This window comes from Schistocerca serialis, chromosome 9, assembly GCF_023864345.2.
Source record: "Schistocerca serialis cubense isolate TAMUIC-IGC-003099 chromosome 9, iqSchSeri2.2, whole genome shotgun sequence".
NCBI lineage: Eukaryota > Metazoa > Arthropoda > Insecta > Orthoptera > Acrididae > Schistocerca > Schistocerca serialis.
The window spans coordinates 70,056,095-70,083,445 of NC_064646.1; the positions used below are offsets into that span (position 1 = coordinate 70,056,095).

The 27,351-nt window shown below is 44.1% G+C and overlaps 1 protein-coding gene across 3 annotated transcripts in view; it reads right to left on the reverse strand.

Annotated features, from left to right (window-relative positions):
• Nucleotides 1-4,981: 4,981 nt before the first annotated feature.
• The window catches only part of LOC126418882 (cytochrome P450 6j1-like), a 48,266-nt gene continuing 25,896 nt past the window's right edge, over nt 4,982-27,351 (reverse strand). For 2 of the 3 annotated variants that reach the window (XM_050085883.1, XM_050085884.1), the window contains exons 4-8: nt 24,420-24,679; nt 23,281-23,392; nt 21,469-21,687; nt 13,152-13,403; nt 4,982-6,415 (exon numbers count right to left, since the gene is read on the reverse strand). In XM_050085883.1, coding sequence (XP_049941840.1) covers nt 6,243-6,415; nt 13,152-13,403; nt 21,469-21,687; nt 23,281-23,392; nt 24,420-24,679 — 1,016 coding nt within the window. In that variant the 3' untranslated portion in view covers nt 4,982-6,242. The remainder of the gene's footprint in view (nt 6,416-13,151; nt 13,404-21,468; nt 21,688-23,280; nt 23,393-24,419; nt 24,680-27,351) is intronic. The other variant, XM_050085885.1, reaches the window with a different exon arrangement.

The window sequence follows — 27,351 nt, forward strand, 5'->3', positions numbered from 1 at the left end:
CAATTATTGCTGCTCTTTGTTTTTACTAACTCAACTATAAACCAATGTGTAATCTGCTATATTTGAGTAACTTGTTCTTTTTCGTTTTTAGTAAGAAAATCTCGCATGATAGAGTTACGAGCCCTATGCAAGCACATTCTGATGGAGGGTCTACCATCTTACTGCCTGCAGACATTCAGGATTTTTAATGGAGGTTGCCTCCCCCAGTGAGGTTACCTTCACTGAGCTATTGAACCTTCTCTGCCCGTTTAGAGCAGAAACAAAAGAAAGTGAGACTCCCTCGGGCTGCGAAACCTTATGCCACCTGGGTCGAAGAAACCAACGGTTATTCAAGGGAAGTTCAAAGGAAAGTATACGCAGAAGCCTGTTACAAGTGGAAGTAATATCAGACATAGCTAAGAGTGTATGTGCTTGTCCAAGCCGGGAGGCCTCTAAGAGGATGCTGCCATCTCAAAAAAGGAAAACTCAGAATCGGATAAAGGAAAGGTGGGACGTTGTGAGACAATTTTTGTATGGCTCTCCTGAAAGAGACCTGCGTGGCATGGAGACCCTGTCTAAGGCTAGACTACCGCCAGTATAGCCCTGGTAAAGCAAGGTCGTATGGAAAGAACGGCTGGGAGATTCAGCGGCCTATTTGAAAACGTTATTCCTATCCTTCGCGCCCGTAGCCACCATTCCTTCGCGAAGTATGAGAGCTGTGTGTACAAAAGTCATGGGATAGCGATAAGCACAAATGCAGATGGCGGTAGTATCGCGTACACGAGGGCAGTGCATCGGCGGAATCGACATATGTGCTACTCAGATGATTCATGTGGAAAGGTTTCCGGCGTTATTATGGCCTCACGACGGGAATTACCAGACTATGAAGCGGAATGGTAGGTGGAGATAGGCGCATGGGACCTTCTGTTTCGGAAATCGTTAGGGACTTCAATATTCCGAGCTCCACAGTGCCACGAGCGTACCGAGAGCACTAAATATGAGACATTACCTCCCATAACGGACAACGCAGTGGCCGACAGCCGTTACTTAACGACCGATAGCAGCGGAGTTTGCTTAGAGTTGTCAGTGCTAACAGACAAGCAACACTGCGTGAAATAACCGCAGAAATCAATGTGCGACGGACAACGAACGTATACGTTAGGACAGCATGGCGAAATTGGGCAATAATCGGCTACGGCAGCAGACGATCGAAGCGAGTGCCTTTGCTAACAGCGCGACATCTGCGCGACGTCTCCTGCAGCGGCTCTCCTGTGTTCGTGACCCTATCGGTAGGACTCTATATGACTGAAAAACAGTGGCCTGGCCAGACGTTAAGAGCTGATAGTAGGGTTCAAGCGTGGCGCAGACCCTACAAAGCCATGGACCCAAATTGTCAACTAGGCACTGTGCAAGTTGATAGGGGCTCCATAATGGTGTGGGCTGTGTTTCCGCGAAATTGACTGGGTTCCCTGGATGTCCGGTTACTTGTAGACTATTCGCAGCCATTCATGGACGTCATATTCTCAAACAACGATGGAATTTTATGGATGACAGGGCGACCGTCACTGGGTCACAGTTTTTCTCGATTTGTTTGAAGAACATTCTAGACAGTTTGAGCGAATGATTTGGTCACGCAGATGGCCCGACATGAATCCCACGGAAAATTTCTTGCACAAAATCCTGCACCAGTAAGACTTTCGCAATGATGGACAGCTGTAGAGGCAGCATGGCTGAGTAGTTTTGCAGGGGACTTCCAACGACTTGTTGAGTCCATGCTACGTCGAATTGCTGCACTACACCAGGCAAAAGCAGGCCCGACTCGATATTAGGAGGTATCCCATGGCTTTTGTCACCTCATTGCATCTGTTAAGTGTAGATGGTTGTAATGGTTGTGTGTATGTGGCGTAGTGTGATTTTCGTGTTGGAGATGATGAGAGAAGGTGTAAGACGTCGTGGTCTCCTGACCTTCATTGCTTAAATATTCCGCCCTCACAATCATATTCCACACATCAAGACGCTTCATTCGAACCCAAACGCGATAAGATAAAGTCAATACTGTATGAATTCATGTAAACGATATGCAAATAACTAACTAATCGCAAGTGCGCACCGTGGTTGAAATACTCGAGGCTGGCGCACACACATACATTCCAGACACGACGGTCACAGGAACTTTTAGTTCGAGAGAGGCAACCGCACGCAGGAGGCCGGTCCCAACCCATCTACGTTGGCCGGTGACTGCCTGTAGAGCAGACAGCATTTGCCTGAGTGAAAGGACGACCCCGTGTTCGGCTTAAAAGCAAATTCCGCTACATCGTGTGGGAGCGGCCAGCCTACACATTCTTTACACATAGCACGCAGTTTCAGAGATTTTCACAGGGAGACAGCAAACGCCAGACGCCGATACTACAGATTTCTGGATTGGTCGCCTTAAACGAAACGCCATTCTCCCGTTTTAGAAGAGCAATGCTGATTGGCAGACGATATTTCTGATGCCATGACCTGAAGGAATAATGGAAGACACCAAAAGATATATACCTTCACGTCTGGCGTGGAGAGGGGCCGTTCCGTTGTCGCTCTTGGAGCCAGAACACGTAACGAGAGTGTGCGCGCTGGTACCTGGTACCTGTACTCAAAGAGTGAGGAACAAGTCTCTCCTCAGTACTTCACTGGGAGAGCACCTCTGTCGAGAGGGGAATCGAAGTGCGACTCTATACTGAGTCCTTGCGACGAAGCATTGTTCACTCTGTTGGCTGCCACACTTATTGTGCGGTGTGAACGGACAGAGTTATAGTTAAACGCCTGCGAGCTAATTTTGAGTGGCATCACAGTGGACTGGTTATCTGACCGGGGTACCACGCCAATAGTTAGATTAGAGGCTAATAGGAGTTCTTGACTTCATCAAGGCGTAGGGAGAGTTTGATTGGCGAAGGTCAATACAGATAGAACGAGAGTTATCTTATTTGTCAGCAGCGAGCGGCGCAGACAGCAGTCATCGCAGCTTATGGTATTGTGTGCTACAGCTATTGCGAGCCCCATATTTCCTCCACAACACTACACTTCACTGCATTCCTCACGTGACAGCCTCGACCGTACCTAGCAACATTCTAATGGATAATTATTCGAGTAGGCGCAGCTTTCAGCCATTCTGCCAAGTCAATAACAATCTTAAATTTTGTATAGAAATTTCATTAGCGTATCCTATCCTTAAGAGGTAACTTCACGTTCCGAAAAGAACCAGGAAATAACGTGTTCAGTTCATAACTAAAAGTGCCATTGTGATTTCTCAGAATTTTTGCAAAATAAATAATAATTTTCGTTAGTTTCATGTTTTTCTTACACTAACTAGCATTGCTCCAGTACCCAAGTATCACACTAGTTACGTAAGAAATTTTGTGAATTTTTGTGTCATTTCCTTAGAGGGGACGACTCTAGAAGATATTTATTGCTGAAAGTTTTCCAGGCATTTCTCTTTAGAACGTTAGGAGCATCTGTCTGACTTCTGTAGTAGTGTGGGGGTGGAAATTGCATCTTGCAGGAGCCATACGGTAAAGGGTACATCTCAGATTAATCCGTTGTGCAGAATGACAGAATAGCAAACCCACATGCTCACGAAGGGAGAGGGTGAAACTCGGCGTCAGCACATAGCCTACTCCTCCCAAAGAGCACCAAAGGGGCCGTGGAGATTAAGGTCACCATCAACAGTGTTGAGCCACTGCAGGGGATTTGGATATTGGCGCCAAGACTGGTGATCATTGACTTAACGCCGTCACTCCTCCTAGTTCCTCCGCCTTAAGGGCAAAGGGAGAGTTGTCAGCAGTCTCGGTGTACATGGAACGTCACCCCCCATCCAAGTCCGATGGTGCTTAACTCTGGTGATCTGACAGAAACCAGTGTATCCTCCTTAGTACGGCCCTGCTTCACTGAAAGATGCATACCTTCTCGTCCAGACAGACAGTGGTACTTTATGCCAGTGTCTCCTCAAGAGGGATAAATGAAACTATACCAGCTGTTATCAGAAAACCTTGAAGAGCCTACAGAGAGTAAGAGCTATAAGTTCATCTGTCTAATAAGTACACAGGCATATAGTAGGTATGCAGTACCATTTCTAGATAAACAGAAAAAAACTGAACTCGTGCGTGGTTCATAGCTCACGGCGGTCAGTGTCTCAGCACTGTTTCTACAAACGATGGTGAATGTTGTACAGCGCATTGTTTAAACTGATACGTGATTACACTTACCCTTAAAAATTGTCATTGTAAGAAAGTTTGATTACAGAGTTTTGTTTTACCAAACGGCGAAAAAACTGGCATGCTATTATGAAAATTTTGCGAAAAAGTGTTTTCTTGTACAGCTTTTAACAAACAAGTATTTTTAAGTTATTATTGTTAGATAAACCTGAATTTCATAATCATTGCAGAATTACAAATACTGTCTTCATGTTTCCTAGATCCCAAACAGGACTTACACATTTCTAATTGAATTGATTTTTCGAATAGAATGAAATCCATCCACAAAATACTGTGCGCTTCCACCAATAGAAACATGACCAGTTCGTATTCTACCACCAACGCTTGATTTCAGAACAAAGAAGCGGGTGCGGACGCGTCTAAACCATCAGTTTTCGATATCGTTCCGTTATCAACAAACCGTCCAAAGCAAAGAAAGCATCATATATTGGAAACAAACACACTCTGAAGGCCTCTATACTGAAATACATTTCAAAAGCGTAACTGATGCTTGGCTTGCATTGTGTAACATGTACCAACATAAGGTAAAAAAAATTACTTGCACATTGCCTTTCTATCAGTCCGAGAAATATTGTCCTTGTCCTTTTATATCTCTTATTTATTATTCAATATGCTTCATTTAGAACGTGTATCGAGTGGAAGAAGTGAGGAAGGAAGTACGTGTTTTGTCAAACTGTTCATTGATTTTCTTTAATACTGAAGTGAATCAAACAAAGACTTGGAATTAAAATGCATTATATTATACACAGACATTTTAAGAAAAATTGATTTATTTCAATCTTTAAGTATCTTACATTACTCTTATCACAGAGAATTGACAAAAAAATATAACATATACATATTAAAAAAACATTATTTTGTTATTTCACTTATTATGCTGTGATTGATTATAGCTACGTATACAGTATTCCATGTCGACCACAAAAATGCATTTAGCTGATGTATATAGGTATGAAGTATGAGTGTCCCATTTTGTAACAAGATTCTCCTATTAAGAGTATTAGAAGACTGCCTCCAAAACTCTCTACCATCATTAACATACTGGAAAGTGGAATCGGTGGGAAGGGTTGTAAGTTCTTCACAACAAACTATTTATGCTACTTGACTGATCAAATATATTTTACAACGCTTGCTATTTACAAGAGCTTCGTAGAGAGATAAACATAGGCAAAAATTTAATTGTCAGCAGTCTCATATGCACAGAGTGTTCACGAAATACGAACTATATACTACATGAACAAATCAAGTTATCAACACAAAGTTTCTGGAACTTGATGGTACACAGAGGAACGAGTATTTTGTTGCGTCGTTAATACTGTTACATTCTGTTCTAAAAACAGAATTAGTTAACGACATTCGAGAGCTCTTGAAAGGCGATACAGTGCAATGAAACGGTTCAGAGAAAAAATGGGAGTTACGCTCAATTTATAGTCCTAAACTCTGCCCTATGATGTAATATTTACACAGCAGTGCCATTGTAACTGGACTGCGCTAGCAACGATTACTAATACTGTGAAATACTAAGAGTGCCCGCACTGTGTAGGACATCTTATATAATAAAGAAAGAAAGAAATCTAGCAGCATGAGTACATGACTTATACACATGCACACACAAGACATTCAGCCTGCCTAAGGAAAGAACAGATATACTGAAACTGTGCTACAGCCACATAGTTCCTAGACACATTTACCTGTTGCAGTAGATACGTGCAACACTCAGGCATAACTAATGTTCTGAATATGCATACGTTCTACGAGGATAATTTCATTAGTTACTGACGAAGCAGGACATGCGACTTCGATAACAAGTATGTAAGTAAATTCCTGGCTGCAATGAGAAGGATTTCTGGACGTTCCTCGCACTTCCTTAGTGCTCCTTTCAGGCCACCGATCCATGACAGTAGTAAGTAGAACGAACTGAAAACATTTGAAGCAAGGTAGGCGTGTGAGCTGTCACGGTGGCGGTCCATTTTTGCAGGTGCTGCACGTGGAACACTGGCTACACACGACGTGTCACTGCGCCGCCAGAGGTTGGAAGCTGAGCACCAGCGACCCTTCTGGTCTTCGGATGAAGTTCCTGGGGTCCAGAGGCAGCGGGACTGGCGTGTACGCCGTGGGGCCGACGACGAAGTTGCTGAGGATGTGCGCTAGGCCGAGACGCACCTGCATCTGACCAGCCCTCATCCCTGAAAAAAAAAAAAAAGCGTACATGTAAGACTGTGGAGAAATTTACGGTTGGCGCATAAGTGCATAGTGATTTTCCACAATTTTAATAAACATAACAGACGCACATCAGCAACATATTCTCATTCACTGTTTACAACAGTTTGCCAACGCTGGGGTAATTTTCGATTCCCACGGCTATAGAAATCACGACTACACTGACATGAACCATTGTGTATTAATGCATTGAAACGATTTTCATCAAAGCCCGAAGATCTTTCTGATCATGGAGAATCTCCAATGTCAAAACGATTCTACTTAAAAGGAGAAATCCATTTTCTGTCAGTGCTGTGTTCCCCACAAGAATATGTCTTAAATGGGGGATAATGCCATTGGACAGGGCGTGGAATGAAAATGATTTTCTCCTTTTAAGGAGGATCGTTTGACGTTAGCGACTCAATATTCAAGAAGACCTTCGCGATTTGATGAAGATCGTTTAAACGCATTAATCCACAATGATCCACATCGGCGTGCTCGAGATATGGCGAATGTGATGAACTCTCTCCACCTGGCACTCCATTTTCTAGCACCCACAGCTCCACTCACTATCTTCAAGTGATAAAATGACAGTGTGTAAGCTGAAATAGTAACAGTCAACTACAAACTGACAATCGGTAAATGAATCTGTACCAACGTCCAAAAGAAAAACCCTACCAACTTATCCAACAAACCTAATATAAGATAATAACGTAAGATAGATGGTGACTGCCGAAAGGGAACAAAGTGTATGAAACGATCCTTGAGAGGAAACGGAGCGAGAAAGGTCATACGGCACACCTACTTGAAGGTACAGATAACAGATCTTTGACAGCGTAGGTTTTAGTGATTCAAATGCCCATGAGAATATGCTAGGTAAGGGGAATGTTCTGCCTCTACCAGTGTTTTAGCTCCATACTCAAGAGAGCAGTTAGCTGGAGCACCGTAATATAGCAGCCACATAGTCCTTTGTACCTTCACCGGCACGTCTTCCAGCAGGGGAGGCAGTGTCATCTACATCTACATCTACATCCATACTCCGCAAGCCACCTGACGGTGTGTGGCAGAGGGTACCTTGAGTACCTCTATCGGTTCTCCCTTCTATTCTAGTCTCGTATTGTTAGTGGAAAGAAGGATTGCCGGTATGTCTCTGTGTGGGCTCTAATCTCTCTGATTTTATCCTCATGGTCTCTTCGCGAGATATACGTAGGAGGGAGCAATATGCTGCTTGACTCCTCGGTGAAGGTATACTCGAAACTTCAACAAAAGCCCGTACCGTGATACTGATCGTCTCTCCTGCAGAGTCTTCCACTGGAATTTATCTATCATCTCCGTAACGCTTTGGCGATTACTAAAAGATCCTGTAACGAAGCGCGCTGCTCTCCGTTGGATCTTCTCTATCTCTTCTATCAACCCTATCTGGTACGGATCCCTCACTGCTGAACAGTATTCAAGCAGTGGGCGAACAAGCGTACTGTAACCTACTTCCTTTGGTTTCGGACTGCATTTACTTAGGATTCTTCCAATGAATCCCAGTCTAGCATCTGCTTTACCGACGATCAACTTTATATGATCATTCCATTTTAAATTACTCCTAATGCCTACTCCCAGATAATTTATGGAATTAACAGCTTCCAGTTGCTGACTTGCTATATTGTAGCTAAATGATATGGGATCTTTCTTTCTATGTATTCGCAGCACATTACACTTGTCTACATTGAGATTCAATTGCCATTCCCTGCACCATGCGTCAATTCGCTGCAGATCCTCCTGCATTTCAGTACAATTTTCCATTGTTACAACCTCTTAATATACCACAGCATCATCCGCAAAAAGCCTCAGTGAACTTCCGATGTCATCCACAAGGTAATTTATGTATATTGTGAATAACAACGTCCTACGACACTCCCCTGCCGCACACCTGAAATCACTCTTACTTCGGAAGACTTCTCTCCATTGAGAATGACATGCTGCGTTCTGTTATCTAATAACTCTTAAATCCAATCACACAATTGGTTTGATAGTCCATATGCTCTTACTTTGTTCATTAAACGACTGTGGGGAACTGTATCGAACGCCTTGCGGAAGTCAAGAAATACGGCATCTATCTGTGAACCCGTGTCTACGGCCCTCTGAGTCTCGTGGACGAATAGCGCGAGCTGGGTTTCACCCGATCGTCTTTTTCGAAACCCATGCTGATTCCTACAGAGTAGATTTCTAGTTTCCAGAAAAGTCATACTTGAACATAATACGTGTCCCAAAATTCTACAACTGATCGACCTTAGAGGTATAGGTCTATAGTTGTGCACATTTGTAGTAAATGCAGACATGCCTCGTCTGTGAGGTGTTGTGAGAGGATAATTGGTCCCACAGAGGGGGGGGGATAATGTAATTGCACAGGGCGTGGAAAGAAAATGATTTTCTCGTTTTAAGGAGGATCATTTGACGTTAGCGACTCAATATTCAAGAAGACCTTCGCAGTTTGATGAAGTTCGTTTAAACGCATTAATCCACAATGATCCACAATCGGCGTGCCCGAGATCTGGCGAATGTGATGAACTGGGACCATTCCACCAACGTGCGACAGTTGCGTGCAATGGGGAAGGTTCGGAAGTCTGATGTATGGGCACTGCATTCTGTAAGCGAAAATCACAGAAATCAGCGGGAGGCTATATGTGAATCTCCGCTTGCTCGTCATCAATTGGCTCTGTGAACAACACAGACCATTTCTATCCCGTATCGTTACCGGTGACGAGAAATGGTGCCTTTCTGCTAACGGAAGGAAACGAAAGGAATGGAAAAACAGCAACTCTCTGTACAAAGACCTGTGCACATCCACAAAACATAATGTATGCATCTGGTAGGACAGCGACGGTGTGGTGTTCTACGAACTGGTTCCACCCAAGGTGTAACTTCACTACTGACGTTTATTGTCAACAACTGAGACGTCCTGCAGACGCAGTCCGACAACAACAAAGACCAGCAAAACAGCGGGAAGCCGGCCGAAGTGGCCGAGCGGTTCTAGGCGCTTCAGTCTGGAACCGCGCGACCGTTACGGTTGCAGGTTCGAATCCTGCCTCGGGCATGGATGTGTGTGATGGCCTTAGGTTAGTTAGGTTTAAGTAGTTCTAAGGACATCACACACAGCCATGTCCAAGGCAGGATTCGAACCTGCGACCGTAGCGGTCGCGCGGTTCCAGACTGAAGTGCCTAGGACCGCTCGGCCACAGCGGCCGGCGCCCCTTAGTCACTTCATCTGATACGTATCTGTCGTGTTTATTAAACTTAGGGAAAAACGGTACGAACATATGAACAAAACTAGAGTAATGAAGCATAAAATTGATACCGCATAGCAACAGAGTGGGGGAAGACAAACTAGTGAAACAAGTAGTCAGTACAACACCAACAGGAAAGAGAGATGTAGGACGACTGAGGAATGAAAGGCTCTGCTGGCCGCTGTGACCGAGCGGTTCTAGGCCATTCAGCCCGGAACCGCGCTGCTGCTACGGTCGCAGGTTCGAATCCTGCCTCAGGCATGGATGTGTGTGACGTCCTTATGTTAGTTAGGTTTAAGTAGTTCCAAGCCTAGGGGACTGTCGACCGCAGATGTTAAGTCCCATAGTGTTCAGAGCCATTTGAACTGAATGGCTCTAGTGAAGAAGGAACAGGCTGTAAGCGGCAGAAGAAGTAGATTATGACGACCTTCTATGTCTGTTTCATCGTGTGACGTCCTTAATGAAGTATGCTGCTCCCGGTAACTCAGTGATCTGGCGATGATTCCACTTAATGACCCAAGAAAGTTTCCAGAAATAACTCATATAATGCGCGTAACTTGTTATGCGACTGATGGAAGTACAGTACTGATCCGTGTATCGACTCGGCTATACCATGTGTTTAAATTGCATTGGTTTCCCTTTTCTTCCCCTGACATGTTTGTTTGATGTGTTGTCTGTCATTAAGTGGCTGCTTGGTTGTCTTTTCTCTCTGCGTTTTTGCGTCCGGGAAACTGCTATGGAGGAAGTGAGATCTCTGACCGGTGGTAACTTTGTGTGGTGTCGTGGAAGTAGGGGCGCAGAGAGTCTGGTGGACACGGGAGGGCAGTGTGGCTCTCCAGCGCGGAGCAGGCGTGGTCGGTTGTACCGAGTCGCCACGTGATGTATGTCGGTTGTGTGTAACGACCGGGTGGAGTTGACGGAAGAGCTCCCTGCGTGTTGGTTGTATACAGAATCGCCCCACGAGTAGTTGCTGTTAATTTCGCCTTGGTGGGACGGTAACAAGCTTCTTTAACTCCTCCGTTTCAACACTGGAGTTAAAAAATGAGACACCCAACATGAAGGAGCGGTCACTACCCGTCAACGTTGCAGAGCAGACGCGAACTCCGGTGACAGAGCGTGTTGTCGCGTGACCGTGGCGTGCTGGTACACTGGCGACGCGTGCGCGGTCGGATGTGTGGATCCTTGCCATCGGAGGTCGTGTACTGCCTGTTCGAGCATAACTGCAGGTTAAGTTAGTGGAAGGCTTAATCATTAAGTAATAAGTTTGCGTAACCAGTGTCTCTTCTGCCTTGTGGCCTCTGGCGATCGGATTTCCTGTCCCCGGCACCATCGTAATTGAAGACTGTGATCTTTCCTCCTCAGCCGGCGGTGGTGGCCGTGCGGTTCTAGGCACTTCAGTCCTAGATAACAGAACGCAGCATGTCATTCTCAATGGAGAGAAGTCTTCCGAAGTAAGAGTGATTTCAGGTGTGCCACAGGGGAGTCTCATGGGACCGTTGCTGTTCACAATATACATAAATGACCTGGTGGATAACATCGGACGTTCACTGAGGCTTTTTGCAGAAGATGCTGTGGTGTATCGAGAGGTTTTAACAATGGAAAATTGTACTGAAATGCAGGAGGATCTGCAGCGAATTGACGCATGGTGCAGGGAGTGGCAATTGAATCTCAATGTAGACAATTGCACTGTGCTGCGAATACATAGAAAGATAGATCCCTTATCATTTAGCTACAAAATAGCAGGTCAGCAACTGGAAGCAGTTAATTCCATAAATTATCTGGGAGTACGCATTAGGAGAGATTTAAAATGGAATGATCATATAAAGTTGATCGTCGGTAAAGCAGATGCCAGACTGAGATTCATTGGAGGAATCCTAAGGAAATGCGATCCGAAAACAAAGGAAGTAGGTTACAGTACGCTTGTTCGCCCACTGCTTGAATACTGCTGAGCGGTGTGGGATCCGTCCCAGATAGGGTTGATAGAAGAGATAGAGAAGATCCAACGGAGAGCAGCGCGCTTCGGTACAGGATCATTTAGTAATCACGAAAGCGTTACGGAGATGATAGATAAACTCCAGTGGAAGACTCTGCAGGAGAGACGCTCAGTAGCTCGGTACGGGCTTATGTTAAAGTTTCGAGAACATACCTTCAACGACGAGTCCAGCAGTATATTGCTCCCTCCTACGTATATCTCGCGAAGAGACCATGAGGAAAAAATCAGAGAGATTAGAGCCCACACAGAAGCATACAGACAATCCTTCTTTCCACGAACAATACGAGACTGGAATAGAAGGAGAACCGACAGAGGTACTCAGGGTAACCTCCGCCACACACCGTCAGATGGCTTGCGGAGTATGGATGTAGATGTAGATGCAGATGTAGATGACTGCTACGGTCGCAGGTTCGAATGCTGTCTCGGGCATGGATGTGTGTGATGTGCTTAGGTTAGTTAGGTTTAAGTAGTTCTAAGTTCTAGGGGACTGATGACCTAAGATGTTAAGTCCCATAGTGCTCAGGGCCATTTGAACCTTCTCTCGTTACTGCCCGATGGGAGGTGTAGTTTTGGCAGTTTAATTGTTTCGCTATTCTGTCGTGTGTTATGAGTAAATGCATGCTTCTTGTTGGTTGATCATGTGGTCGCTCATTCAGGACCGTGTGGTGTAGTGTTTCCATGCACGAGGTTAGCTCTAATTCTGTCAGCAAGTTAAGCCATCTTATTACAAGTTTTCGCTGTCTAAAAGTCGGTGCAGTGACCAGCTGAGAGTGGCAATTGTGTTTACGGGCATATTTAAATTGGTCAGTATTCTGCCTAGCCTGAGCATCCCCGAGTGAGTGATTTGTGGCCGCCTTACACGGGTCTGTCATATCTGTTATGTTCTAATTATATTCCGAGACACTTTTATTTAAAAACCTTTTTAAATTCCTCCATTCCTTTATTGCCATTAATCGTGTGTTTGCTGAGACATTTAAATTTTTTTTTTTTAATGGTGGTGTTGGTAGCTTCACTACCTCACCGTACCTTATTAACAAAGCTCAGTATTTACTTTAGTAGCCTGTTTACTAATGTTCTTTAAAAATTTTAAACTGTTGTATTGCTATAAATTTCTTGATTGCTGTTAGCGGCGTGTTTTGAAAGGCTGTTATTGCCATACTGTTAGCTTCTGTGTGTTTTTTTTAAATTTTAAACTGTTGTATTGCTATAAATGACTTATTGCCGCTTTTAAAAGAAATTTTAAAATTATTGTATTGCTATAAATTACTTGATTGCCGTTAGCGGCGTGTTTAAAAGGCTGTTTATTGCCGTACTGCTAGTTTCTGTAAGATATAAATAAAACATTTGTGTGTGAAAATCTCAACTCGACAGTAAACTACTAGAAATTTGGCCTCGTTTCCCAACTTGTGGTGTGGCTTGTGGTAACCATAACCACGGTGTGTGTCAAGTACTTACCAATGCACTGCCTGGGCCCGTCGCCAAAGGGCATGTAGGTGTAGTTGGGCCGGCCCTTGGAGTTCTCCTCGCTGAACCTGTCTGGCATGAAGCGGTGCGGCTGCTGCCAGTACTTGGGGTCGTAGTGCAGCCCCAGCACCGAGACCACCACCCCAGTGTCCTTGGGCAGCACCACGGACGTGCCGGGGATCTGGTACTCGCGCGTCGAACGCCGGTCCAGGAAGTTGACCACGGGGTACATGCGGAGGGCCTCTGCGAGCAGCACACGGAAGGGAGTCTATCAGCACACTAGTGGTACAATTCTGGCCAATCCCCCGCTCTTTTCGTAGATATGTTCATATGTAATCTAACACACACAGCGTGCTTCAACATACACTACTGGCCATTAAAATTGCTACATCAAGAAGAAATGCAGATGATAAACGGGTATTCATTGGACAAACATATTATACTAAAACTGACATGTGATAACATTTTCATGCAATTTTGGTGCATACATCCTGAGAAATCAGTACCCAGAACAACCATCTCTGGCCGTAATAACGGCCTTGATACGCCTGGGTATTGAGTCAAACAGAGCTAGGATGGCGTGTACAGGTACAGCTGCCCATGCAGCTTCAACACGATACCACAGTTCATCAAGAGTAGTGATTGGTGTATTATGACGAACCAGTTGCTCGGCCACCATTGGCCAGACTTTTCAGTTGGTGAGTGATATGGAGAATGTCCTGGCCAGGGCAGCAGCCGAACATTTTCTGTATCCAGAAAGGCCCGTACAGGACCTGCAACATGCGGTCGTGTATTATCCTGCTGAAATGTAGGGTTTCGCAGGGATCGAATGAAGGGAGAGCCACGGATTTTAACACATCTGAAATGTAATGTCCACTGTTCAAAGTGCCGTCAGTGCGAACAAGAGGTGACCGAGACGTGTAACCAATGGCACACCATACCATCACGCGAGGTGATACGCCAGTATGGCGATGACGAATACACGCTTCCAATGTGCGTTCACGGCGATGTCGCCAAACACGGATGCGACCATCACGATGCCGTAAACAGAACCTGGTTCATCCGAAAAAATGACGTTTTGCCATTCGTGCACCCAGGTTCGTCGTTGATTACACCATCGCAGGCACTCCTGTCTGTGATTCAGCGTCAAGGGTAACCGCAGTCATGGTCTCCGAGCTGATAGTCCATGCTGCTGCAAACGTCATCGAACTGTTCGTGCAGATGGTTGTTGTCTTGCAAACGTCCCCATCTGTTGACTCAGGGATCGAGACGTGGCTGCGCGATCCGTTACAGCCATGCGGATAAGATGCCTGTCATCTCGACTGCTAGTGATACGAGGCCGTTGGGGTCCATGACGGCGTTCCGTATTAGCCTCCTGAACCCACCGATTCCATATTCTGCTAACAGTTATTGGATCTCGACCAACGCGGGCAGCAATGTCGCGATACGATAAACCGCAATCGCGATAGACTACTATTCGACCTTTATCAAAGTCGGAAACGAGATGGTACGCATTTCTCCTCCTTACACGAGGCACCACAACAACGTTTCACGAGGCAACGCCGGTCAACTGCTGTTTGTGTATGAGAAATGTATTGGAAACTTTCCTGATGGCAGCACGTTGTAGGTGTCGCCACCGGCGCCAACCTTGTGTGAATGCTCTGAAAAGCTAATCATTTGCTTATCACAGCATCTTCTTCCTGTCGGTTAAATTTCGCGTCAGTAGCACACCATCTTCGTGGTGTAGAAATTTTAATGGCCGGTAGTGTATAATTGCTTCAAAGTATCCGTCTCTTTTCGTATAAGTTAGTTCACTTTTAGGCTACCTTGTTAAGTCCTCTAGTGAGATTCAAGTTTTCGCATCGAGTTTCCTTTTTTCGAAATTATCACCAACATTACTAACATCTGTCGGAAGTCACAATCAGCTCTCATTCGCAATGACGTAACACATTTTTGTGGGGGATAGCTAAAAGGAACATACCATCTAACTCGGTATGAAAGTACTGCATAACTTAATTTTTGACACTTTCTTTAAAAAACACTCAGAAGCAGTTAGGGTAGCCCAGTCGAAGGAAGAACTTGTTGCAATTTGAAAATTATGTTATATGATTATTATTAATATTGGTATAAATATTATTATTATTCACGTTTGGGTGCTACTGGAGAACAGGGGTTTTCTTTTAGCTTTTCTTCTCGCCTATATTACTGTCATTATCTCAGAATGTAATCTTTTCCCCTCGCCAGACCAAGTTTTTCGCTCGTCTTAGGTCCTACTGCCAGGCTAACTACCCTAACGTTGAATTTATTCTGCTATAGCCAGTTGTGTGACTTCTGATTGCTTTAGGTTTTCTCTAACTTCACCAACATTTTATTGTTACAGTTTTACCTTTACTGCGCCTTCCGTAGAATTCCACAACCTATCTAATCAATTTTCTTGGTTCCATTCTATTAATATGCCCATGCAATTTTAGCCTTTTTTAATATCAGAATTAATATTGGTATGGTTTTCAATTTTTTTACTTGGTCTTGACCTGTATGTAATCTCTTCAGTAGTCTATAGTTTGAATCTAAAATTTCCTTGATTACTTTTCTTTCTCTTTTATCGTGTTCTTCAATGTCCATCTTCCTGTTTCAAACTAGTATTTCAGTCCCATAAAGACACTCTCATTTGATGACTCAGTTTGGCGTATTTTGCGATGCATTTTTTGTTATAGATGTCTTTCGTAATCCTGAAAGTTGTTTACACTAAGTGATCACAAATTTCCTAACCAATCTTTTCCACGTTTCTTCCCTGACTGGTTTCGTCTAAATATTTGAAATGAGAAGTTCTCTCGATTTTTACGTATTTAATTTTTATATTTATGGTTCTCAGGCCGCTGCATGTACTTTTTTCAGTTGATATTTGGAGTCCTACTATCCGTGCTGTTCATTTCAGAATTTCTGTTTTTTTTGCACTACTTGCACTGACACAGAGTCACCAGACAGTCTGCAAAAGCTAAGCGTTCTAATACCAGGTCTTTTATTTTGGTTCGTTCGTCAATTTCAAACTCTTATTTTAGGTTTCGGCACTGTTAGATTACTTTTTCTAACACACTGTTGAAATGTAGTGGTAGAGTCCATCACCTACTCTCACTCCTGATTCAGTTTCAAAATTTTCCGAAATTTCTCTCCTGAATTCTACCTTAGTGTTTGTGTCACTTAGTGTTTCACTAACAACTGCAGCGGTTTTCAGGTCAAGACCTTTCTCAGAATTTGGGAGAGAGAGTTACAAGCTATTGTTCCTTCCCAGATTTTACAAAACTTATGACTCCATCTACTTACTTACTATAAATATGTTGATGCTAGAGAATTAGTTTCAGAACAAAAGGTTGTTCTAGGCAAAGCCTATCTGGTATGAAACATGCTAGATATTCGCCAATTTTGCAGCCAGGTAGCAACTATACTCGGTCCAGGGGACGTTGATACAGAATGTTGTACGTGACAGGGAGAATGGAAATCCCCCTATAAATCGTGACATTCATTCTGTCTTCCTCTTTATATAGCGAGTATATTAAAGGGGTTCTTCACTCATATGGAATTTTCTCAGTTTGCCAAATTTATTGTGTGGTCATAGTAATTTCTTTTAAGGATTGCGGGTTAGCTGGTTACAGAAGACGTGCAACAGTTGTCTTCTGGGTTTTAGGGTAACTTGTGGTATACACCTTTCTGTGGGTTGAGGGCAATTTAGAAGTTTCATAAATGTATTTGTGAAGTTTCTGTAGTTTTCTTGGCTTGTCCGTTTTCCTTCTTGAAGCAGCGATCTTGGGGTGGTATCCATTTAGCTTTGTTCTAAAAGTTTTTATAAGAAGACCTCGTATTGTTTGTTTGGAGATGTTCTTTAGTTTCACGGAGTTGACTGCTCTCGTATGTCTTTTTTTTGTGTCTGTTTAACTCTGAAGCTTCTTTTCATCTATCCAGGAGCATGCCAAGTTCTGATTTGTTAGTTTTCCATGTTTTGAATTTCTCATGTCACGACTTTACTGCCTGCTCACAATCCCCATTCCAACGAAGGATGCCTTTTCGCCTTGTAAATGAATTTGTTTTTTTATTTTTTAGTTATTTTGATAAACTTGCGTTTGAGTCACAAACTGTCCGTTGCGTGGAAACATATAAATGGTTCAACTTTCTTTCAGAGCCTTGTTTAAATTTGCGGCAGCTGTCTGAGTCTTTATAGCCTCTGGTTATGGCTTCAGCATTAGAAGACGAAACGCAAGGCACGGAAATGTGCCCTTAAAATGAAATTCATCAAGGACACTACGTACCCGTCACCAACATCATATGGTGGCATGTGAGGCGTAAAGGTAGATGTACCGCTTAGTTGTAATTAAACTGAGGGCTGCAGTGGAGGCTGTGCATTGCACGGCGCTGAAACGTCGTAGATACACTCCTGGAAATTGAAATAAGAACACCGTGAATTCATTGTCCCAGGAAGGGGAAACTTTATTGACACATTCCTGGGGTCAGATACATCACATGATCACACTGACAGAACCACAGGCACATAGACACAGGCAACAGAGCATGCACAATGTCGGCACTAGTACAGTGTATATCCACCTTTCGCAGCAATGCAGGATGCTATTCTCCCATGGAGACGATCGTAGAGATGCTGGATGTAGTCCTGTGGAATGGCTTGCCATGCCATTTCCACCTGGCGCCTCAGTTGGACCAGCGTTCGTGCTGGACGTGCAGACCGCGTGAGACGACGCTTCATCCAGTCCCAAACATGCTCAATGGGGGACAGATCCGGAGATCTTGCTGGCCAGGGTAGTTGACTTACACCTTCTAGAGCACGTTGGGTGGCACGGGATACATGCGGACGTGCATTGTTCTGTTGGAACAGCAAGTTCCCTTGCCGGTCTAGGAATGGTAGAACGATGGGTTCGATGACGGTTTGGATGTACCGTGCACTATTCAGTGTCCCCTCGACGATCACCAGTGGTGTACGGCCAGTGTAGGAGATCGCTCCCCACACCATGATGCCGGGTGTTGGCCCTGTGTGCCTCGGTCGTATGCAGTCCTGATTGTGGCGCTCACCTGCACGGCGCCAAACACGCATACGACCATCATTGGCACCAAGGCAGAAGCGACTCTCATCGCTGAAGACGACACGTCTCCATTCGTCCCTCCATTCACGCCTGTCGCGACACCACTGGAGGCGGGCTGCACGATGTTGGGGCGTGAGCGGAAGACGGCCTAACGGTGTGCGGGACCGTAGCCCAGCTTCATGGAGACGGTTGCGAATGGTCCTCGCCGATACCCCAGGAGCAACAGTGTTCCTAATTTGCTGGGAAGTGGCGGTGAGGTCCCCTACGGCACTGCGTAGGATCCTACGGTCTTGGCGTGCATCCGTGCGTCGCTGCGGTCCGGTCCCTGGTCGACGGGCACGTGCACCTTCCGCCGACCACTGGCGACAACATCGATGTACTGTGGAGACCTCACGCCCCACGTGTTGAGCAATTCGGCGGTACGTCCACCCGGCCTCCCGCATGCCCACTATACGCCCTCGCTCAAAGTCCGTCAACTGCACATACGGTTCACGTCCACGCTGTCGCGGCATGCTACCAGTGTTAAAGACTGCGATGGAGCTCCGTATGCCACGGCAAACTGGCTGACACTGACGGCGGCGGTGCACAAATGCTGCGCAGCTAGCGCCATTCGACGGCCAACACCGCGGTTCCTGGTGTGTCCGCTGTGCCGTGCGTGTGATCATTGCTTGTACAGCCCTCTCGCAGTGTCCGGAGCAAGTATGGTGGGTCTGACACACCGGTGTCAATGTGTTCTTTTTTCCATTTCCAGGAGTGTATATTCGTGCGTCCGCAGAGTATGCTGAAAAAAATTATAGTTCCACTTTCTACCAACTGGTGAAAATGTAGCGCTGGAAACAGTCAGAAAAATATGGTGTGGGTGCAGTAATAGGTGAGGAAGGGTCAAACACATGATGACAGTGGTTCTAGCACGTTTATTAGGATGTGGTTATAAGTTACTACATGTGTTCAATATGTTTTCCCGACTCAGCAACATGCTGCATCCGTAACAAGGCATGGTCGACAGTTGCTCACAGCATATCTAGTGTAATTACAACCATATGTCGTCGTATGCTATCCTTTAGATCAGGAAGAATCCGAATACATCCCTGATAGAGACCATATTTCAGCTATTCCAACAACCAAGAGGCGCGAGGATTTAGGTCGGGAGATCTTGGAAGCCACACCTCTTAAAACTGCCTAGAGATGATGCGGTCGTTACCGAAGGTTTCTCGAAGCAAATTTTGCACCTAGCAAGCGAAATGTGGTGTCATCCTATCCTGCATGGGAATAGTTGTGTGGACACAGTTGAGTCCATACAAAGCTGGAATCACGTTGTAATGTCTCTTGCAGCGGTCTCTCCGCGATATTTTCAGAAATTTTATAAATTATATAACTCAGTACTTATCTCGAAATATCTCTTCTTATCTTACCGATTCCTAAACTTTAATATACGATGATTATCAATGCAAAGTAGTTTCAAGCCCTATTATTCCTTGGAGAGTGCATTTACTCCATGGAATAGCTTCTCTGCTATCTATGTTTTCTCTTATGAAAAGCATGATTCAGATCTTGCCGATTAGCCGTGAAAGAACGAAGATGTATATGTGTATTGTTGAGCTAGTCGCCATCTTGATGAGATTCTGTATGAGAAGGACTTTAATACATGAACTAAACTAAAGTAAGTGTGTTCGCGTATTATTTAACTGATTATTATTGACAGTGTCTGCTTACTAGGCTGTGTTGCACGGGATCAGTGGGGAACGTCTGATTTACACTGGACGAACCTGCCGTTTTGTACGCTCAAGATATCCAGTTTATTACTTTCAATAAATGGACTAACACGGTCTTACCAGCAGATCTCCGGTCTTCCCCATGTGATCACCGAAAGTTAATAATTATTACAAATGTTTTCAGGAGATCGACAGACAATTTTCGTCGCACCGAGCCTTCGAAATTGCTTCACTGCCGTATAGAATTTAAGTTAAGCTCAATTTAATCAGGATAGAACAGAATTGAACTGTGTGAATGTGATAAGCCTGCTTTGTGAATGAAAATTCCCTTAACATACGCATGTTTTTTACTATCCTGATCAGTGAAGCTAAATCAGGCCGGTGTGAGAGAGGTTTTTAAATTTCAGATCCCACAAAAATATTAAAACATGTTGCACAAGGAGATCCTTATAATGTGCAGATATCAATGTACACCTAACAGGGACATGAGATACCTTCTCCTCGAAGGAAAACGGACCGAAAATGAAGGAGCTTATGAAACCCCACCACACAGTCACATAACTTTAGTGTACTGGATTCTCCTGCACAACTTGTGGTGGAGAAGAACCTCATATGCGACCATTCTGTGCATTTACGTTAGAGTTCAGAGTAAAATGTGCCTCGTCCGTCCAAAGAATTTTCCCAGGCCACGTGTCATCCATTTCCATGAGTGCCAAAAAACGAAAGGTGAAGTCTTTGTAGCCTATCTGGGGGCTGCATTTGGCGCACATTCTGAATCCTGTAGCGATATCGGTGTGAAATGCGTTGCAAAAATTTTACGAACCGCTGATCACTGGAGAGACAATTTCCGTGATGCAGCTTGAGCACTGGCTGCAGAATCTGAGGCTTCAACAACTTCATCAACATCTGTCATGGGAATGGGCCGCCTCTCTCTTCCTGCTGCACTACCTAATTCACTTGTTTCTTCAGATTTCTTGATCACATTCTTTGGCCCATTTAATGACATGGAGCCTCTTCACAGCTGTCTCTGTCGGCGATATTCCAGAAATGTAGCGCTGTTATTGCCAGCTTTCTTTACCAGAAGTGCAGTGCCTTTCTTCTCAACAGTCACTGCGTTTTGTATAGTAAACCTCAACCTTCCTAACACTTTACACCAACAGTCACTCCACAAAAGAAATCAACACATGTCGCCAAGAGACAAACAGTGTATTGACTCCAAAACAGGAAACATTTCACATTTACAACGCGGTGTTTTCACCTGGTGGCAGGACGTGGAACTAATATTTCTTCAGCGTACTCTGGCAGTGCATCGATTAACAAGCATACCTACGATGCCTCAGCATCCTGCGATGTATACATCCCGCACTGCAGCAGTCGGAACAATGTCAATTTAATTATAATTACCCAGTGGATGTTGTGTGGTGATTTGTAAGTGTATATTTGTAGCTACAGATTTGTGTGTTTCCTTCTAGCTCTAGAGGATAAAAGAATAAATGACGAGACACTCACCGTTGACGGTGTTTATGAGGTCGGTCATCTCCGCGACCGCTTCATACGTGATGCCGCCATGCTTGGCGGCCACCTCCTTCACCTGCTGACGGATGCGTTGCTGCAGCTCCTGGTTCAGGGCCAGCTCGTACAGTGTGAACATCATGGTCGAGGAGGAGGTCTCGAAGCCAGCCGATAGGAAGGTCAGCACCTGCGCCACAACGTCCCTCTGGTCGAATTCTGGCCACAAAAAGAAACAAAGGTTCTATGTCTCCACTGTCTCTCACTGAACAAATTATTTCACCTGCTTTATTTGTAATGACCTTTCGTAATGGCCAATAATACTCCTTCATTAACATCACCAAAACGTCCGATGTGCCGAGCAAAGTGGCACAGCGGTTAGCACACTGGAGTCACATTTGGAAAGATGTCAGTTAAAATCCCCATAGAGCCGCCACAGTTCATTTTTCCGTGATTTTCCTAAACAAGTCGAGGTAAATGCCAGGGTCGTTCCTTCATAAAGGATGGCCGCTTTCTTTTCTCATCATGCAGGGTGACACACAGGAGTTAGTATATTTTCATTTGGCTGTTATGAGTTTTTACATATAGTGCACCAATATAACAAATAACCAAAACGAATATTTCGTTGTTTAATCGACATAAACTTCAAAATGACTACCGACCAAATCCTATATTCATTAATGAGTGAATAAAATTTTCCACCGTCTCACTGTAACACCTGTTGTCTGTTGAACAGAAGGACGTGTAGCTAGGACCCCACCAACAAATTCCTCTTCCGAGCTTACAGGGGTTTCGTGTAACAACGGCTTGAAGTAACCCCTCCGTAACACATAGAGTTGCAAAGCTAATGAAGTGGCTATGAGCACTATGAGACTCAACATCTGAGGTCATCAGTCCCCTAGAACTTAGAACTACTTAAACCTAACTAACCTAAGGACATCACACACATCCATGCCCGAGGCAGGATTCGAACCTGCGAACGTAGCAGTCGTGAGGTTCAGGGCTGCAGCGCCTAGAATGGTTGGGAAGGTACATGGACAGCTTCGGTTTATTTGGAGAATTCTAGAAAAGCCAAGGCAGTGTGAAAGCAACAAGATGCTTCATCGTCAATATGTACTGCCAGGTAATGAAATGCAGTGACAGTAACATACATGAGTAAATGTCAGCCAGCCACTGTTCGATTCGCCTCGTTGTAAAAGGTAATACTGAGGAAAGTGAATCTGAGAGTATCAAAAAATCCAGTAGAACTATTGAACTTCTGAAAGCTTAGTTTGTGGATGAGGGACATTACATATTTTTTGTTCAAAAACTTCACGGTAAGATATTATGTAACTTTTAAAAAGTAACCGTCATCACGGACCAAAGCAGATTACTCATGCGGAAGTAAAAACAGCTATGAGGTACATTAATTATGTAACCCATTTGTCTTTCAACTGACTGCAGACTGAGGTACATTATTCCAGTTCGTGTAATCGCAACTTGATGCATAAAAGACTTGTATTTAATTACTGTATATAAGCTCTCCAGTTTAGAAAGCATAATAAATCTATGATCCCAAATGATTTACGTATAGTGCTATTAACGAAGGACACCAGATCAAATAACTTGCCAACTTGGGGCTGAAAAATTGTTCAAAGCTATATACCAGCAAACTGCAAGATCACGAAAAGATCAAGAATGGCAAGGTCAACGCATACCTGTACATTAGTTTTCCCACACATTAGAATTTCAAGGCGCTAAACAGGAATTTCCAACATTGTTTTCCGTATATAGCAGAAGTGGCATACTGTGTTGTGTCAGGAGAGTACGTACTGAATTCCTGACCAGTCTCGTCCACCATGCGCTTCGACTCGTCCAGGACGCGCATCAGCAGGTCGATGCTGTCTTCTCGCACAACGCCGTTTTTCTTGCGGTAGTCCATTGTCTGCAAACAGAGATAGAGAGCTATCAGAAAGCGGACATGGTAACGTCACACCATACAGTGGCTATAAGCGAAACAGCACCTGTCTGAAATCTCTCTGCTTTTACCAGTTCACACCTGGGGAGTCAGCTGTTCAAGAAAAGATTTATGAAATTTCGATGCGAAGCTAAATTTAAACCGGCAAAGTTTTTGGAGCGTTTCAGTTATGATGCAGTTAAGCTCAAATATGCGTATTAAGAACCCTTCGATTCGAATCAGTTCATTTATTAAAAACAACTTTGTGTAAATCAATTTCTACTCCTTTAATTTGATATGAATTGAACAATTTTGTACTTAATTAAGGAAAAGCATAAATGTTAATTTTTTAAAGTTTTTATCAACAGAGTTTTCACTAAATTTTATAATAGTCATGCACATCTGCGTAAAGTGAATTTAAATAATTTTGAGGCCAGTTATTTAAATGCTCTTTGCTTACAACTGTAATATCTCTGTTTCTCTGTCTCTTACTTGCCGGGACGAAAAGTTTATTAGGACTCTTGCTCGAGTCAGTTGTAACAGAAATGTTTTTGCATTCCTAGGAAGTTGTGTTTCTGTGAAAGATGGTTAATTACTGTGGAAGAGTTTGCTTGTTTACTATGAAAAATGCAGGAGGAAAGAACTTAAAAAATCCCCCGTTATTTAGGAAAGGCGCTATCTTTATAAACGAAACTGAACTTTGTAGATTGTCTATTCAAAGTGGAAAAACCTGTGCCAACAATCATAAGCGGAGGATAACAACGAAGACAAGTACCAGATTTTATATTTAATCAATGTGAATACGGTTACTATCAATTACACAAAATGACAAATATCTACATAGTTAATACGTCATCGGAGATACCATCACTATTGAGATAGCATGTCAAACAGTGTAACTGTGAAATTCGTATGCTGATTACGTAATACCTTCATTTCTCGCATAACATTTTATAATAGAATTTAGATGCTGGGCAGTCGAAGACTTGTAATAACTCATTTTTTGAAGCCATACCTCTTGAGTGGTCTTGGAAAGGAAATCCTCGAGTTCCTTATTGAAGATGTTGACGTTCAGTTTCTCGAACACCTTGGGCGCCAGGAAGCTCATAGACTGGGCCAGACGGCCCACCAAGTCGTCTCGAAGCATCCTAGTTAGGCTCTGCCGTATGGGAGCCGTAGGGTCCTGCAGGGCGCCGCCCTTCACGCCCAGAAACGTGGAACAAACCACGTCTGTCGTGTAGCACACCATCAGCTCCTGCACATCCACGTTGCTGTCTGCAACAACAAGTTTTAATCTTCAGTCTGAAGACTGGTCTGATGCGTTTCTCCACATAATTATATCCTATGCAAGCACCTCTGTACAACTACTCCTACCGACAACGACTTGAACCATCTTACTGTAATCGACCCTTGATCTTCCTCACAATTTTTCTTCACACACTTTCCTTAATTGCCAAATTCACTATTCCTTCAGGGCTCAGGATGTGTCCTATCAACTGATACATTCTATTAAGTTTTGTTATTTTTTTCATATTCGATTCAGTATCTTTTCATTACTTACTAGAGTTGCACCCTGTGAGGTAACGGGTGAGTTGTGGTGCCCTGAAAATATTCTAAGTTCGGAGTTGGCGTAGCCACACGGGCTGCTCGGCAGGGGGAACGCATGGTGCCGGACAAGTGGGGTACCCCAGCGTGTGGTCCAGGGTAAGCACGTGGCTGGAACTGCCACGTTGACGCTGTGTCGATGAAGGAGACATGCTGGGAGTCCCAAAGATGGTGGACTTTGTGAAATCTTAATGGCAGACATTTCACAGTTCGTATAGAAATTAATAGTAACCAGATGAATCATGATACCTCAAAAAGAAACATGTACATTACCATTATTTGCATGACAAATCTGATGACGTAATCAGATTTTCAATATCTTTATTAGTTTAAAGTTTTGTATCTGATGATAAATTATACAAGTAACACCCAGCAACGAATTTCCAAAATCTAAACGGTTCATCCGATTTTGTCGATCGACGTGTATCTGGAAAGCTATTAGTGTAAACCTGAATTAGTATAAATTACAGGCATGTAACTTGAATAGTACAAGAGTTATTGGAGGTCAAAGTGGCCGATTGCTATCGATAGCGTCAGGCCATAAGTACTCCACAGTTACAGGAAAAAACGGTAGCAGCATGCTTATAAATATATTTATTCGTCTATGTCTTTTGTTTATATCTGATATATACTATTCATGAAGAGATTGGTTAAATATTTACTGTGTTTTAGAAAGCACAGAGACATTACGCTACTGGCTACCTTTTGTTTCTATTCCTTTGATATATGTTTATTTTCTTTGTTTATGTGTTTAATAATGTGTGTTACTGCGTGTTTATGGTTCAGCTATAGAAATATTTATTTGATTTCAAATTATTTAAATGTAAATTCAGTATTTCGAATGTGTTGCGTTATGTTTGTGCGTGTGCATTGACTTGGAGACAGGGCGGGAGCGCTCTAGCCAATCACAGCGATCGTTCCAAAAAGGACACGTGGAGAGACAGTACAGGAGAGGACACCGAGGGAGGTCTTGTGGTGTCACCGCCAGACACCACACTTGCTAGGTGGTAGACTTTAAATCGGCCGCGGTCCGGTAGTATACGTCGGACCCGCGTGTCGCCACTGTCAGTGATTGCAGACCGAGCGCCGCCACACGGCAGGTCTAGAGAGACGTCCTAGCACTCGCCCCAGTTGTACAGCAGACTTTGCTAGCGATGCTACACTGACAAATATGCTCTCATTTGCCGAGACGATAGTTAGCTTAGCCTTCAGCTACATCATTTGCTACGACCTAGCAAGGCGCCATTACCAGTTTATAGTGAGATTGTTATTAATGTATCAACAAGAGCGATGTTCTCCAATTATGGATTAAAGTTAAGTATTACATCAACTACGTACTTTATTTGCTACTATAAATTCCCTTAACTGTTCCAGACCTCACGCCAGTTTGCGTGAGCTTAAACGCGTGCATTTCGGCCTCCTCTAGCTACACAGTGTTGGCTCTTCTGCCAACACAGCACATGGCGACGAGCTAAATCGCGTTTGTACCAATTGATGCACTAATTTGATTGTGTCATGGCTTCGCCACAATCTCCAGATGTACTGTCCGAATTTTATCGCTTACAGAATCAGCAGACGCAGGCCTTATTGGATGCCCTTGGACAGCTCATCCAGGGTCAACGTGCGATGCAAAACGATGCGGCCGCCGCCTCTCCACGGCTACCGAAGCCACAACATGCTGTTGCACCACCTTTTCGTCCTTTTGATGCTGCACTGGAAAGCTGGACGGAGTGGTCACGCCAATTTGGATTCCATCTCGCTGCCTACAGAATTCAAGGTATTGAGCGGCAGCCTTTTTTGCTTTCTTGTGTAGGAGTGTCCACCTACCGTGTGATAGTGAAATTGTTTCCCCGATGCGACGTAGCAACTCTGTCCTACGACGAAATTTTGTCTGCATTAGATGCATATTTCAAAGACTCAGTCAATGTAGTTGCCAAAAGGTATACGTTCTTTCGTACAAAACGTACGGCAGGTCAGACTAATAGGGAGTGGGTTGTCACGTTGCAAGGCCTTACTAGGGATTGTGCTTTTGAGTGTGAATGTGGACTTCCTTATTCCGATACTATGGTACATGATGCGATTGCACAGAACGTTTCTGATGTTCGTATACGGGAACAGATTTTGAAACTAGCCAATCCCTCCCTTCAACAAGTGATGGACATATAGGATAGGCAGGACACACTTGACTTTGCTCAGGAATCATTTGCAACTTCGCCAGCTGTGTGTCACATTAACCGGCCCGCCGGGCGCGCTGCAAGGAATGGTAAACAGCCCTCGCGCCCGTCCGCGCAGTTGCCGCCAAGCTCTCCGCTACATGTGCCGCGCAAGCAAGCAAATGCAGT